The 15,518-nt window shown below is 47.0% G+C and overlaps 1 protein-coding gene across 1 annotated transcript in view; it reads right to left on the bottom strand.

Moving 5' to 3' along the window:
- Window positions 1–15,518, bottom strand: part of IFT122 (intraflagellar transport 122) — a 63,446-nt gene that overhangs the window by 44,792 nt on the left and 3,136 nt on the right. Inside the window, 7 exon segments of the mRNA XM_006180070.3 lie at window positions 102–278; window positions 1,319–1,465; window positions 2,415–2,481; window positions 4,577–4,653; window positions 6,302–6,380; window positions 10,712–10,796; window positions 12,133–12,199. Coding sequence (XP_006180132.1) covers window positions 102–278; window positions 1,319–1,465; window positions 2,415–2,481; window positions 4,577–4,653; window positions 6,302–6,380; window positions 10,712–10,796; window positions 12,133–12,199 — 699 coding nt within the window.

The following is a 15,518-nucleotide window of genomic DNA, read 5'->3' as shown; positions in this document are numbered from 1 at the left end:
CTTCTAGAAAGAGGCTTCAGAGCAGCACCTGCCCGGCAGGCCTCCGCTGGGGGCCGGACCCTCTAAGGAAGGAGGGTTCTCGCTCCTCAGGACACACTCACGAGTCGTCGTCCCCGGGACTGTCGTCCTCTTCCTCTGGCTCTTCCTCCTCTGCCTCACTACCCTGACTACTGTACACTGCTGACTTCAGAGTGGAAGGGACTTCCTGAAAATATCTGTTGGCAATGACTTCCTCGGCATCCTCGTTCTCTCTGTTCATCCAGAAACTCTCCCACCGGCTGCAGACAGTAAGTGGTTGTTCACAGTCACGTTGCCTAGAACTACCCTAAAGCTATAATTTCAAAACCTGTCAAGGAGCCCCTGAACCCTGCCCGGAAGAGGACAGCAACCAGGTACACTGGGCATCCTGCTTCTCATGAATTAAAAATGGTACCCTGAAACCACAAAGTCATCTGTGGTCACAAAAATCAAACAGCAGGAACTCTGGGGTAGGCTAATGGCCTTTGAAGGCATTAGACACGCATAGTACAGCTCTGGGCTGGACAAAATTATACAGGAAGAAGCAAAATAATCTGATGTAAGAAAGGCAAGGAAATTAAACAACCTTCTAAATCAAGTAGGTACCACCTATATAATGACACTGGACTGGTAAACAATTAAATCCTTTAATTTACCTTCAGAGGACTGGGTGCGGGGGATATTGGTGGTTTGATAATATTATAGGATTATACAAAGAAGACCTAAAGCTATCAGTCCACTGTCAAAGTCACATATGCATAGGAAGGAAAGGTTTGAGAAGGCAGATGCCAACTGTTTGTGGAACTATAGGCTTTCGGGACATTCATACTTAATTTTGACTTTTTTGGCATGGGCAGCAAAAAAAAAAAAAAGGCTCATGAAAATGTTATTTATTATTGGGTGGGCAAATGTTCTACCCAGACTTGAAGGGAAGAACTGAAAAGGGGGAAAAACCAAAATAAAGCCAAAGCAGAGAGGTGAGCTAATGATTCATAAGGAAACAGCGCTCTTGTGTCACACGCACACTCTCTTTCTCCCTCTCACTCACACACACACACACACTCTGGGCTGGCCTAGATAGCTCATCTGCTTAGCTGAATTTCTGGGATTCATTCCAAAACTCAAGATGGGCTCTTAAAAAATTCCATTCAAATGGAATAGGTTCCAAAACAGATCAGTCAAATGGGATGAGGAGCCTGGGAGTCGTGGAGCCCTCAGGAAGAAGAGAGAAAGAACTCAGGCCGCTGAGGAAGGCCTTTGTCATGGAGTGTCTGCCCCAGGAGGACAGCTGTACAGTCACCTTGAAGGGTTCCAGCAGATGGACCATATCGGGGAGAGAGAGCCCCCAGGCCGCTCGATCTTCACTTTCTCCTCGCCGTTTTTGTTCCGTATGCTGATGACCCCATTGAACATCCCCAGAGCCAGGTACTGACCGTCATTTGTCCAGCTGTTCAAACAAGCAAGAGGGCCCGGGGAGGGGAGACGAACACAGAGAAGGTAAAACCAGTGAGGATGTTGCCTAGGCTGAAACAGTTTGATGAGGCAGCAGTGGCTGGGCTCACCCTGGTCCTGATGCAAAAACCAGAGAGCCAAACTCAGAGCCCCACTTCTCCCTGGAGTGGGCCCTGGAATGGATGGTCAGATGTGAAGGCGGGAGCACCTTCCCCTTGGCGCCCCTCTGTCTGCACCTCCACCACAGCCCTCAGCTTGGCCTGCATCTCGGGCAGCCTCCATTCCCACTAGCCATTTCTACCTCCTCCCACTTCAAGGGCACCTTAAGAAGAGAATCCACGTCTTGGTGTGCTCCCAGTCTCTAGAACAGGAGCTTAACAGAAGCTGAGTGAAAGAATGGCTACACTCAGAAGCTGCCCAGCAAGGACAGCTGCCATCTGAGCGTCTACCATACACAAGACGCCGTGCAGCTTGCTTCAAACTCAGCCATTTGTGTGCATTTTACAACAGCCCTATCAAGTCAGCATTTTAATCCCCATTTGTCAAATGAGGACCCTCCTGAGGTCACAGAGCCTGTCAGCCACTGAATCTAGACTCAAACTCAGGTCTGACTTCAAAGCCCATGCCTTCTCCAGCACACATGCTGCCTGGACAGGGACAGGCTTGCATCTCCAGGGAGGCTCCCCCCTCCCCGAGCACAGCTTCAGGCTGGGGAGGCCTGTTGCTAGGTAATCGCACAAGGCAACCTGGAGTTCTCTTTTGCTTGATGATCAAAGGCACAGGCTCTTCCCATCAAGGAGACCATGAAAGAAGAAAAGAGGAGACACGGGGCCCAAACCAACTAGGTGACACGAGACCTCCACTGCTGTGTGAACTACCTGGGCTTTGAGTCTGTCTGAAGAGCAGGGAACATAAAGTGACCTTCAGAGCTGCCCTTAACTCACCTGCAGCAGGTGATCTTGCTGCTGGCTTTGTGCTTGGAGACTGACTTCTGTTCAGGAGACCACAAGCCTTCAATGCAAAATAATACAAAAGAAGATAGATTGCTTGGAATATTACTTAGTAACAGAAAGGAACAGACTATTGATACACACTACAACTTAGACGGCTCTCCAGGGCTTTATGCTGAGTGAAAAAAAAGCCAGTCTCAAAAGGTCACATACTGTATGATTCCATTTTATACAGAAATGGAGAACAATTAGTGGTTACCAGGTACCAGGCGTTACGGATAATAGGAGATGGGGGAGGTGATGATAAGGGAGTATCTTTGCGGTGATGCAATCACAGGTGACAAAGTGACAGAACTATATACACACAGTGTGCCAGGAGCTGTTTCCTGGCTTGAAATTACACAACAGTTACATAAGATGCATCCACGGGGGAAACAGGATGCAGGGTACACCAGACCTCTCCTGTCTTTAAAACTTACTGTGAATCTATAATTATTTCAGGAGAAAAAAAGAGAATATATTGGTGAATTTCTAGCCAACATTTCAGGGATTTAGCTCAAAGAAATGGCAACTTCACTGTTCATAACTATGACACTGCAACCAGAGTACAACTTAGCATTCCAAGTAACGGATGATGCTTTCTGAAAATCCTGCCTCCTCTCCCGAGCCTATCTGGGCTGTGCCTTGTCCACAGCACACTGGCCACCTTCGGCTCGCTCCCTCTGCCAGGGACTCAGTGCCCCAGGTGTAGGTGTGGGCAACGTAAGCAAATTCTCCTCTTTACCAGAGCCATGAAGTATGGCCAAGAAGGTAAATCTAGGGCAGAAACACATTTACATAGCAAAGCACAGCATCAAACTACTTGTTTCCCCTTCCCCTGCTCCAGAATGCTTGCCCCCAACATTTCCGCCTGTGCACACCTTCTCCCTGCTCCACTGCGTCTGCCCAGAGCCCAGGCTGGAGGCCTCTCCTCCAGGGTCCCCCTGACAGGGCTGACCAGAGCCGGCTCTAGATGCAACCAACCCGAGCTCCAAGCCCTGGCTCCACCCCTTACCCGCGGGTGACCTCAGGCGAGTCCCGGGACCACTCTAAGCCCCAGTCCTGTTTCACTAATGGAGTGGAAATGAGACCTGAGGGGCTGTCAGAGAGCTCAAGTTGAATTCATTTCTAACCCTTAACACAATGCCTAGCACATCACAAACATTCAACAAATATTATTACTTATTATTGTATTTTTATAAATTCTACCTCCCTACCTGATCCCAACCACAAGCTCTTTGAGGGCAGGGATTCTATTTTTGTCTTTTTAACCCCAGAAGTAAGGGCCCAGACCAGTGCCTCACGTGGATAAAATACTAAATTTTTTAATGAATGACAGTCCCTTCCCCTTTAACTCATACAATGTACTTTCAATTACATCCTCTCTTTTGAGCCTCAGAGCTCTCAGTGGATGGACAGTGGGCAGGGTGGGAAACACTGAAAGGGATTAGGGCTCTCACTCCCTGACTCCGACTGGCTGTTCTGCTGTGGCCACTAGCTCTTAGCAAGGAAGACAGGACTCGTGAGTCAAAAATCAGAATGGACCTTGAACGGAGAAACTGCAAGCCTCTGCCTGCTTTCCTGCTGTGCCTGGGGGATGGCTCACGGCCTCTCCTCTGTGCCAGGACCACACCAGTGCTGTGGTGGGGGGTGCGGGGTGAATTCCTGGGGCACTCAGTACCTCGGGGATGACAGCTGCTGCCACCAAACAATTACAATGGATGACATGCCGCACAAGAAGCACAGCTGAAGCTTCTCACACGTGCACGGTTCTGGGGGACATAGAGGTGGGGACACCTGAACGTCCCTGTCAGCGTGAGGCGGGAAGGCTTCCGAGAGGCGGCAACACCAAGTCAGGCCCGTGCTCTCCATCCCTGTTACCATCTCCCTCCCGGGGCCTCCTGGCCATCTCCCAGATTTCCCACCAGTCCCAAAGTCATCATTCTCTCTCTTGGTTCCTACACAATGTAAAGAATAGCTGTCAGCCTCCCCTCGGCCACTGAAGGGAGAGAAGTAGCATTAACTCTCTCAGAACACTGCCACATTCTGGATGGATTTCAGCATTCTTTGCCAATTTTCGTTTATTCCAGGACAAGACATTGGGAATCAGAACCTACCGAAGTCACTGGAGGAACAGGATGCCAGCTGGTGGGTAACAGGATTGTAGGAGACACACTGGATAGAATCATTGTGCCTGGGAAGTAAAGAACTGCAGATTACTTTGCAGCAAACCACAAATGTTTCAGTGCTACAGCTGAAGGTTTCAATCATGAGCCCACAGTCTTGCTGACTACACACCGTGAGCCCTGACACAAGTGACAAATGAAAAGCACGGGGATGCATTCCCTCCTGGGTTGCCCCTCACCCACCATTTTCACCTCTGACACATTACCCACCCATCAGACTGGCCTAACTTAAATGCCACCTACAAGACTAGCGTGCTGGACACTTCTGGTTTGTCAGCTGGTAAGATAATAATGTAAAGCACCCAGCCTGGCACCAGTGCATAGGAAGTGCTGTATTAATGGCCATTACTCTTGTGGCTTTGTGGAGGCCTGGAAATAAAGGATGGAGGTACAACGAAGATATCAGACCAAGATCTGGAAGCATCTGAGATAAGGATGAAAGCTGAGTGAGTCATATACCACACACGGCATCTCAGCCTCAGTTTTATTCCTTCACTTTTGGGTAATACTTTACTTACAACTCCATTCATTCATTCATCCATTCAAAAGTTGTTTGCTGATTTGTACACCCATGTTCATAGCAGCATTGTTCAAAATAGCCAAGAGGTGCAAGCAACCCAAATGTCCACTGACAGCAGATGAATGGATAAACAAAATGTGGTCTATACATACACTAGAGTATTATTCAGCCGTAACACATACGGGAATTCTGATGCATGCTACAACATGGATGAACCTTGAGGACACTATGCCCAGTGAAATACACCAGCCACAAGACGACAGATACTACAGGATTCCTCTTATACAAGGTACCCAGAGTAGTCAAATTCGTAGAGACAGAGAGTAGAATGCTGATGCCAAGGGCCGGGGGAGGTGGAGTGGAAGTGGTTGTTCACAGGTATGGGGTTTTAGTTTTGCAAGATGAGAAGAGATCTGGAGACAGACTGCCCAACAACATGAATGTACTTAGCACTACTGAACTATAAATGAACTTAAAAATGGTTAAGATGGTAAATTTTATGTTATGTGTAATTTATCAGTTAAAAAGAAAAAAATCATTTGCTGAGCACCAACTACAGGTTGGGCATTGCAGTAGGCATCAGCGACACAAGGGTGAGCCAGACAAACGGATGCAATGTCTGCCTGCGTGGAATGACCTGCACCAGGATAAAGGTGAGCCTGCAGCTGTGAGAAACACCACACAGGAGACCGCAGCGGGCCTCATGGAGCAGCAGCACCTGAAACCTGCGGAGCGAGCAGGAGCAAGCCAGGTGGAGGGCGTGGGGGGCAGCACGAGCAGAGCCTCTGCACCGCGAGAAGCTGGCGCGCACCGACCCCAAGGCTCAGGCTGTTGACAATGGGTGGATGCGAGGCCCTTCCCTGAGAGGGGAACACTGGAGGGGACAGGTCGGGGTGGGGGGAATCTGCAGTGTCAGATGAACTAAACTGAGCTACGTGGGAACACCCAGCCCAGGGCTGGCCTTCACTTACTCAAGCCCTAACCTCCCTGCACCCAGCCCGTACCCCCACAACCTAACTGTAAGTTCAGTTACAGAGAAAAAAGTCCTTCCCCACATCTCCAAGGCGCTTTTGCTACAGTCACTCAGTAAGAAACGAGTCAAACTAACAATGCGGTTCAGCTAGCCAGTTACTCACGTGTACTTCAGAATGCCTTCCAACTTGGACGTCCAGATAATAACGCTCTTGTCAGCTGATCCAGAAGCAAAGCGCTTGCCTACAAGTGTTTTTAAAAAGAAAATTCTCACATTTACTTGAAGTCAGCATTTTGCAGAGAGTATTTCTTAGAAAACTAGTTCACTGAAGAACCTAGTAAGTGTCATTGCTTCTCTACTCCATCCTCTTGCCAGCACTGGGTGAGCCTGGAGTCAGGAACTTTGGGTTCATATCCTGCTTTGTCTGGCACCAACAAAGATGTACTGAGGGTCCACCACTTGCCAGGCATCACGTTCTGTATTAGGATCAAGTAGTGATTAAAATATATATGATCCTTACCTTCATAGAGTTTCATCTGGTGGGACAAGTAGGCATTAAGTTAAATTGATCCAACTAATATATAATGTGGGGGAAAATAAAGCTCTATGAAAGAGAATGCCTGGGGACCCAATTTCGGTGATGGAAGTTTCTGAGGATGGGATCTTTCATTGAGACCTAAATGTTGAGCAAAGCTTAGCCAGGTGCAAAGAGAGAGATAGACCCATCCACAAGGCTCCAACAGATGTGCAAAGGCCCTGAGGCAGGCAATGCCTACACGTCCAAGGGGCTGAGAGGCAGCAGCATGGAACACCAAGAGCAAGGGGTGAGGTGGGTGAGGAAGGCTCTCTAGGGGCTTCCGAGCCACAGCAAGACCCTACTCTTTATCTCAGAGAAAGGCTATCAGCAAAAGAGTGCAGATGAGATCTTCATTTTCACACTCCTTGGGCTTTATGAAAGGACTGGGAAGAGGCAACATATATCAAGTAATTGCTTATTAAATATATTGTCACAAGTTTGCAAGTGCTTAGAAGTGGAGCAGGGTATCCCGGCAGCAGATGGCAGGGAGCCTTCACCTACTCCAGGTAGAGATGACAACTGAGAGGTGAGCACGGGCCAGCCCTTGTACACCTTGCGCAGGATTCATAGACTTTATTCTTGGGCAAAACTGTTCTCTGAGCCTCTATGTCTTCATCTGAAACAGAACGGGGTAATAACACCTTCCTCAGAGGCTCTCTGTCAAGGTCAACTAAGCACCTGTCATGAAGGCTGACACAGTAATTCCAAGGATGAGCCATGTGACGCTGCCGCAAATACTACACAAACGGAAGCTGCTTGTATCTGTTGTTATCTCTGCCTTCCCTCCCCAACACTGGCAGGGGCTGAAGAGTGTGGGTGCCGGGCTGGACCTGGGCTGGAATTCCCAGTGACGTCACTCACTGGCTGCAGGACCCAGAGTGAGCTCGTGACCATCTCTAGGCTTTCATTTCCTCATTTGACAAATGGAGGCAACAACAGTATTTACCTCGTGGATTTTTAGAAGATCAAATGAGAGTAAAGTACTTAGGACAGTGCCTGGAACGGATTCAATGCTTAAAAAAAATTAGCTATTATTATTACTACAATTTCCTCAGCATCTAGTTTGCTTCTCTTGAGCAAAAAAACGTAGTCCTTACACACCTGTGTATCATGGTTACTCCTTAAATACTTAATAAACTTAAGGGAGGAATCAGAAACAAACAAAACCGTAATTGAGTGCATCCTCATTTCCAGACCCTAGAGGGGAAGACCAGTGCAGAGGAATCAAAAGACTTCATCACCACTACGTGTCAGGAAGGGGCAGCGTGATACACTAGAAAGAATGAGGGCTCTGTAGTCAGGGGACCTGGGTCAGGCCCAGCTCTGACACTGTCACCTGTAATTGCTCCAAGCTGCTGTGAGATCAAATGAGATGATGTGTGTGGCAGGACTCTGACAAATGCCACTGATGGCAGGTCTCACCGTGACTTCCTCAGGGGCCTTGATGGTGCTGCAGCCCAGAGGCCCTAGGCTTAGAAACTCCGAGGCCCCACAGTTCTCCCCACAATATTACTCCAAACTTGAACTCAAACGTGCACATAAAAAACATAACCGCTGTGGCAGAGCACACCTGACCACCATGCAAGAATTATTAGCATTGTCTTTGCCACCAACTTGCTGCATAACCTCAGCAAGTCACGTGACTTCTCTAGGCCTCTATGTAAGTCTAAAATGAAGCAACTGGGCTAGATCAGACTAAAACTGTGTGCACGAAATTGTGTGTATATGTAAAGTGTGTGCATTTTCCTAGAAAGGGGTCTATAGCTTTCATCAGATTCTCAAAGAGGTCCATCACCTAAAAGAAGTTAAAAACCTGGAGCCTGTATGATCTCCCAGGTTCACTCAAGCACTGCACCACCCTTATTCTGTGACTTCTCGGCTGCCGTCACGGGACACCATCTCTAACCCTACATCCATCTGACACGTGAGGAAATCGAGACTCAGAGAGTCAATCACCACCTCAAACTCACAGAGCTTTTGGGGTTGGAACTTGGAACTGTCTCATTGCAAAGCCCACATTCTTCCCCCTGATCCCACGCTGCAGGGAGCATGGATTCATTTTTACTCTCAGGGTCAGTTTCACGCACCTACTGTCTGACTACCACCTCTCCTCGTTCTCACCCCACCTGGTGTCCTAGCTCCAGTAACTCCTAATTCCCCGCCACTGCCCTTCACCCCTTATTACTCAGCTGACAGTTCAAGGTCAATGTATATCATCATTCTTTTGCATACGTCCTCTGCTCCTTGCCCTCTTACTTCATCTTCAGAGGTACTGGCAAACCCCCCACTCTGCTTAAATCTAACTCTCCACCTCCTGCATCTGCGTAGCTCAAAGTGGTGGCAAAAAAGACACAATCACATCAACTGATCTCACTTTCAATTCATGATCATCAGCTTGGGGTGGGCTCTCCGTGTAGGTAGGGTCTCTGGGCACCTCCCAGGGTCATTCACTCAGCCACTCAACTAGGTGGTGATTTACATTTTTTCCTTTCTCCCCAGCTCTCAGACACCTCCTTCCCTATCCTCACTCTCAGATGTTCCGCTCCTCATTTCACTGAAAGAACGGAAGAGAACTCCCATTAGACTCCTGCTACCACATGCCGGCCCCCGCAGCACCTGCAAGGATGCTCTCTGTCTTCCCACCATGCCCGTCTCTGCCCTGGATCCCACTTCCTCTCCCCACTCGGCAACTCTGTTCCTGCAGTTCCCTGCCCTCTCTCCTACAGCCTCGACCTTCCTCCAACTCAACATGTCCAAAACTGAGCTCCTAATCTGCCACTCTAAGTTTCTCTGCCTGCAGCCCTCCATACCTCAGGGGAGGGCAACTCCATCCTTTCAGTCCCTTAAGTCAAAAGCTCTGGAGTCACCCCTGACTCCTTTCTTCACATCCAGTCTATCAGGCAATCCTACTGGCTCCACCTTCAGACTATATCTGGAATCTGACCACTACTCACCACTTCCTCTGTGCCTAAAGAGGTCTGAGCCACCATCACCAGTGTTATAAAATTTACCTGGATGACGCTTTTTCACTTGTTTTTCTGCCCCAACTCAGGCTATTCCCAGTAGAGCAGCTGGAGGGATGCTTTTAAAATATAAAGCATGTCAGATTTTTCCTCTGGGGAGGACGGGTATAGTTCAGTGGTAGAGTGTGTGCCTAGCAAGCACAAGGTCCTGGGTTCAATCCCCAGTACCTCCATTAAACAAATAAATAAAATCTAATTACCTCCCCCTCAAAAAATATTCAGTGTTGTATGTCAATTATATCTCAACAAAACTGGAAGGAAAAAAGAAAAGAAAGATTTTTCCTCTGCTCAACACTCTTTAGTGGTTCCCCACTTTCAGCGAGAATCAAAGTCACAGTCCTTACGACAGCCGACATCATCTGGCCCTCCCACACCTGCCACCCCTCTCCCTTCACCCCCTACTGCTCCCCTCATTCTCTCTATCCCAGACCCAGGAAGGCACACGCCCACCCGAGGGCCCCTGCAGTGGCTCTTCCCTCCATGCGCTCTCTTCTCCCAGATGCTCGCTGTCATTATTTCACTGCCTCCCCACCTTCAAGCAAACCCTATTCAATACCGGACCCCATCCCCGGCCCAGCCAGTGCTCTCAATCCGCCTCATCTGCCCTACTTTTTCTTCCTAACATGTATCACCTTCCAGTGTACTGTTTAGTTCACATACACTGCCACGTTTATTGTATGTCTTCCCTCATACTCTATCTCCAGCTCCCCCGCCCCCGTACACATAGACATAAGCCCCACGAAGGCAGAGATCTTGTCTGGTTTGTTCTCTGAAGTACCTCAAGCATCTAGAACAATGCCTGGCACTCAGATGGCCTCAATAAATATTTGCTGGATTGAATGATTGAACTGACGCCTACGAGACTTTATCTTCTGAAATCCCAAGTTGTACTTCAGCTTACAAAAAATGATTAAGGTGTGACTAAGGAGAGAGAGGCCAACACAGAGCCTGTAAATCCAAAGGGGTCTCTTACCATCCTTTGCGTATGCCACACAGTACACAGTATCTTTGTGTCCCTTTAGCGGCTGAAGTAAGGTGCCATCAGAGGTGTCATAAACCTGGCAAAGAGACAAAAGTACAGATTACCCACATGGCCTCCATCCGCCAGGGTTCTTGCGGGCTGCGGCTGCTATTTTTGTTTTTATAACAAAACATCTGTCAATATGCTATATGTGTATCAAGTAAAAACTGCACTGAGAAACCAGAAAGAACGTGACTTAAAGTTGTGAAACCCAAGAAGTAGAGGTCCTGATCCTGTCCGTTCCATGGCCAGGAACATGCCATTAATGCTCAAGAAACAAAAGTTCACTCCGCAGAACTTCTCTACAAAGTTCACTCCCCTTATGTGAATTTGGATATACGACCAATCAAGCTAGGCCTCCCAGACAAAGCCGCACAGAGATCGTAGCTACACCACCATTAAATCTCAGTGCTAGCCCTGCTCCTAATACCAACATCACAGAGTGACGTTTTGTATTTGCTACCAAGAGTTTGAAAGCCACAGACCTGAACTCTGGGTTTGCATGCCGGAGGGGGTGTTGTGACACTCAGCTGCAGTGTGGATTTAGGATTTTATAGCTGTGCAACATCTATAAATATGTGGAGATTCAAAAAACACACCATCTGAGAAATAAAGGCAAAACCCTCCTGAAGCGGTTCGTGTTGGAGAAGATAACCTATGCGGAAAACCTAAAAGGATCTGGATCGTTTACCCTGGAGAGAAGAAGTCTGCAGAACAATTTAACCACGGCTTTAAGATTACGCAGTTGCCATACAGAGAATGGAGGTCAGGCTGTCTGTGTATCTAGAGACAACAGAGCAGGAGGAAGCAGACTCACGCAGGAGGGAGGGGAGGTCATACAAAGGTTTTCAGGTCAAACATAAAGGGTTCCCTGAAAATTACTTTTATACACTAGGATAGGTTCCAGAGGGAGCTTATATTCTTCGAAAATATAAAAACTAGGAGAGCATCCATATGGTATTGTTTAGGCAGGCCAGTGCCTCAAAGTCGGGGTCAGGTTATCTGGCTTCTCGTGGAGGGAGCCCCTTCAGTTCCGACGCTTGAATTCTTCAGGGGGACAAAATGTGAACTGACAACAGCTCAGTTTCAAAGGCATTTTGATTAATTATTTTCAACTCTTTCATGTGTGTCTCTAAGTAAAGAGGGAAAGATTAATGACTCTAAAGGAGGTATGGTTCACAGGTTCCTATCTGACAGACAGTTTACTTACCTGTTTTAAATAGCCCATTTCCTTCCCTATTAAAAAGTAATGACTGCTTTTTCCGCCCTTGCCTTTTTCATCTTAAAAAAAAGGGGGGGTCAAATTTCAGAGCACTTACAAGAGGGAGAGGAAAAAAAAAGCACTTAAAAAGGAAACTCAGACAAAATCCTACCAGTAATCTGTTTCCTGCAGCCAAAATCAGTTGGGTTCCATCAGGCTTAAATGCGAGGTCATATATACTAAACAGGAGAAAAGACAAGACAAAAGGACAATTAGGAACCAAAGTGATGCGGTCTGCTAATGGCCAGGAAAGCAAACTTTATTTCCATTATGAAACACTCCTTGTGTATGAGGGAAAAAGATAACGGCTAAGAACTGCATCTGGTTGCAAATTCCACTCCATCCCCACACCTCCGATCACAATTTACCCGGCAGTGAGCGTTATATCCCAGTTTCCACCTGTCCAGAAGCCAGACGCCAGAGAAGGCTCAAGGAGTCAACAGCCGAGGGCACTGACCCTTCTATTAATGCCATAAAGGCTACACAAGCTGAGAGAATGCGTGAAGGCTGGTAAATCCACACGTCTCTGAAAAATTGATCATTTACTAAAATATCGTTATTAATTCCAATTAATCCGATACTTTCTGAGTGCCACTTAGGTGCTAGGAACCAACAGATACAAGATGAGTAAGTCACAGTCCCTCCCTGTCCTCAAGGAAATTACCCTCCTGTGGGAAGGTAAGGCGCAGACACACTCACAAAGAACCATATGGCATCAACTCTAAAGCACACAGTTTTTCACATTTTAACATTTCTGATGTTGGGATGCGTCTTAGAAATGATGACAGTCAGTTTAACTGGCTGCATTTTTTGCTTTCTTAATTGCATGTAAATAATGATATTTTATAATCAGTGGCCTCTTAGATTAGATGAAATACAGAATAATACTGTAATAAAGGCTTTAGGAGATACATTAAAGCACATGCTGTAGGAGTCCAAGGAGGAAGGCATGGTGTTGATTCAGAGAGGATCAGAAAAAGCTTCAGGAAGACAACAATAAAGGAAGGAACAGGCAGGGCCTCGGAGACACGCAGGAGAGTGGGAAGGTGCAGCATTTCAGGCAGAGAAAACAACAAGCAAAGACATGAAGATGGGAATAGTGATTATCTAAATAATCTAATTTGACTGAAACATTCGACTGTGTGCAGGGAAGTAGGGAGAGAGAAAGCTAGAGAAAACAGGCTGGAGCCAGATTACAAAGACTCTCCAAGACCCCAGGCAGAGGGTTTCATTAGCGCAGGTGACCCTGGTAAGAATGTGCTGGACAGCTCTGTCCAATGGCCTATCATAAACACTCACCATGGGATAAATTCACCTGACGCCTGTGTGTGATCTGAAAATACAAACCCCTGGTAACAGCATTTGGAGCATTTGTGACAGAGACAGCCCATGCTGAACTCTTCAAAGGCACTATTTTATTTCATTCTCACAATTCCTTGAGGTCAGAATTACTACTCAGTTTTGTGGTTGAGGATACCCTGGCTCGGAGACATCAAGCATCTTGCCCAACATCACACAGTCAGCACGTAAAAGGGCCAGAGTTCTAACTCAGGTCTGTCTTAAGTCTGTGCTAGTCTGCCTTCCACCCCCCTGAATTGTTGTCAAGTATAACAGATCTCTGCTACCCTAAGACTTTAAAAACAGTGTCCAGCATCTATTAAGCACTTTTATTTACTGTATGTGGTAAATACAGTTTAAATGCTTTACATGTGTTAACTCACTTAATCTTCACAACAACCATATACCTATTTTGCAGCTGAGAAAACTAAGGTACAGACAAGTTAAATAAGTTGCCTGAGAATGAACTGCTATTGAGCGGAGGTGAAACCAGAATTCAAACCCAGGCAGTGTGACTCTGAAGCCCAGGCTCTAACCATTATGCTTTGTGGCCTTCTTTACCATTATTATTAGCATATGCCACAGTTGACAAAATAACTTGTAAGAGTCTCCATGTTTTATCAGCAGGAAAAAAGGCATTATCATCTCCTCAAGACACTACATGTAGAATTCAGAGTTTTTTATACAGGCTCCGTTGATCTTAGACGCTTCCTTTAATAAAAATAATTCTTCACATACATTCAAGAGTTAAGAGTTGTTGAAGAGTGTAAACTTATATGATCTCAAGTGACCCTACACTAACGTAATGCCACAGACAGGCTGGCACTCCTAGCCCATTTTTATCGATGAGGAAATTCAAGTTCAGAGGCAAGCCATTTGTTTGCTGTCACAAGTTGGCTGATGGAGAAGCTGGAACAGAGAAACTGTTACCCCTCTCCAGTGGACAGCCCTCGTGAGACAAGCAAACACAGACCCTGAGTCCTTCAGCTTCCTTGCTGTTATGTGGTAATAGATCCGGGCCTTCCTGGCTCTGGGGCTCTCTTTCTCGGAGCCTGGGGCGAAATGTACCTGGTGCGTCCCACACTCTCAGCAGAAGCAGGGGGAGCTGGGGTCAGAAGAGCTGACCTGCTGGCTGAGCTCCGCTGAGCCCTGAGGCTTGGGAGGGGTCTTTTACACTCATCTCCATCACGTGGCTCCCTTCCTGCCTTGTACATATCTGAGCTCATCAAAGTGATTCCTGTGTGGTTTCTTCTTCATAGGGATCATCTTGGGCTGAATTATTAGAAAACCATTTCTGAATGTTTCATTTGAACCAAGCCTTTAACTATCTACCTCTCAGATTCATTTTCTCTGAACTTGACCTTTGTCCTTCTAAAGTATAACACACGTCTAATTTACCTCAATCTAAACTCTCACTGTACTTACCATCTGCACAATTCATGAAATTTAGCTCTGAATTATATAATCTTCTGTGCTTTACACTGTTTCAGATACTGTCTTGTCCCCTTAATTACAGTCATATGCAATTTAAGGGTAATGGCCCCAATTTAGACATTTGTGGACCCACAGCACAGGGCACTGTCCTAGATACAAAATGAATATAGTTGACAAACTGACAAGATTTTATCTTGAACCACTTGGGCTTTAATTACATCACGAGACCATGGAAACTCAGAAATGGGAAAGACCCTAGACCTTCTCATATAGTCCAACTCCCCCACCAGGGCAGGAATTCCCTACAGATGGCCACCCAGCCTCGGCTGGGACACTCCCAGGGCTGGGGAGCTCACCTGTCTGCAGACAGTCTATTGTGCCATAGGATGGCTCCCTCTCCCTATCTGCCACCTTTTATGAAAAAGACACATTGTCAGAGTCCACTGCAGAGATACAGATGGCGAGTCCTACAAACTGTCCTCTACCAACCAAGTGCCCACTCCACTGTAAACTGAAGTCCCAAGATGCCTCTCCAAACCTTGTGAAATCTGACCCAGCCTCCACTTATTTGCTTTTAATCTTAGGCAAACTGTTACCTCATTGAGTCTCAGTTTCTTCTTCTGTAAATGGGGCAACAATTCCAACCTCACGGGGTATTGCAGGGATTAAACAAGATGACACAGCAAGCACCGAGTAAATGGCAGCTGGTGTGAATGGGGGGTACAG

This window comes from Camelus ferus, chromosome 17 (genome assembly GCF_009834535.1).
Source record: "Camelus ferus isolate YT-003-E chromosome 17, BCGSAC_Cfer_1.0, whole genome shotgun sequence".
Taxonomy (NCBI): domain Eukaryota; kingdom Metazoa; phylum Chordata; class Mammalia; order Artiodactyla; family Camelidae; genus Camelus; species Camelus ferus.
This window is presented reverse-complemented; position numbering and strand designations above follow the sequence as displayed.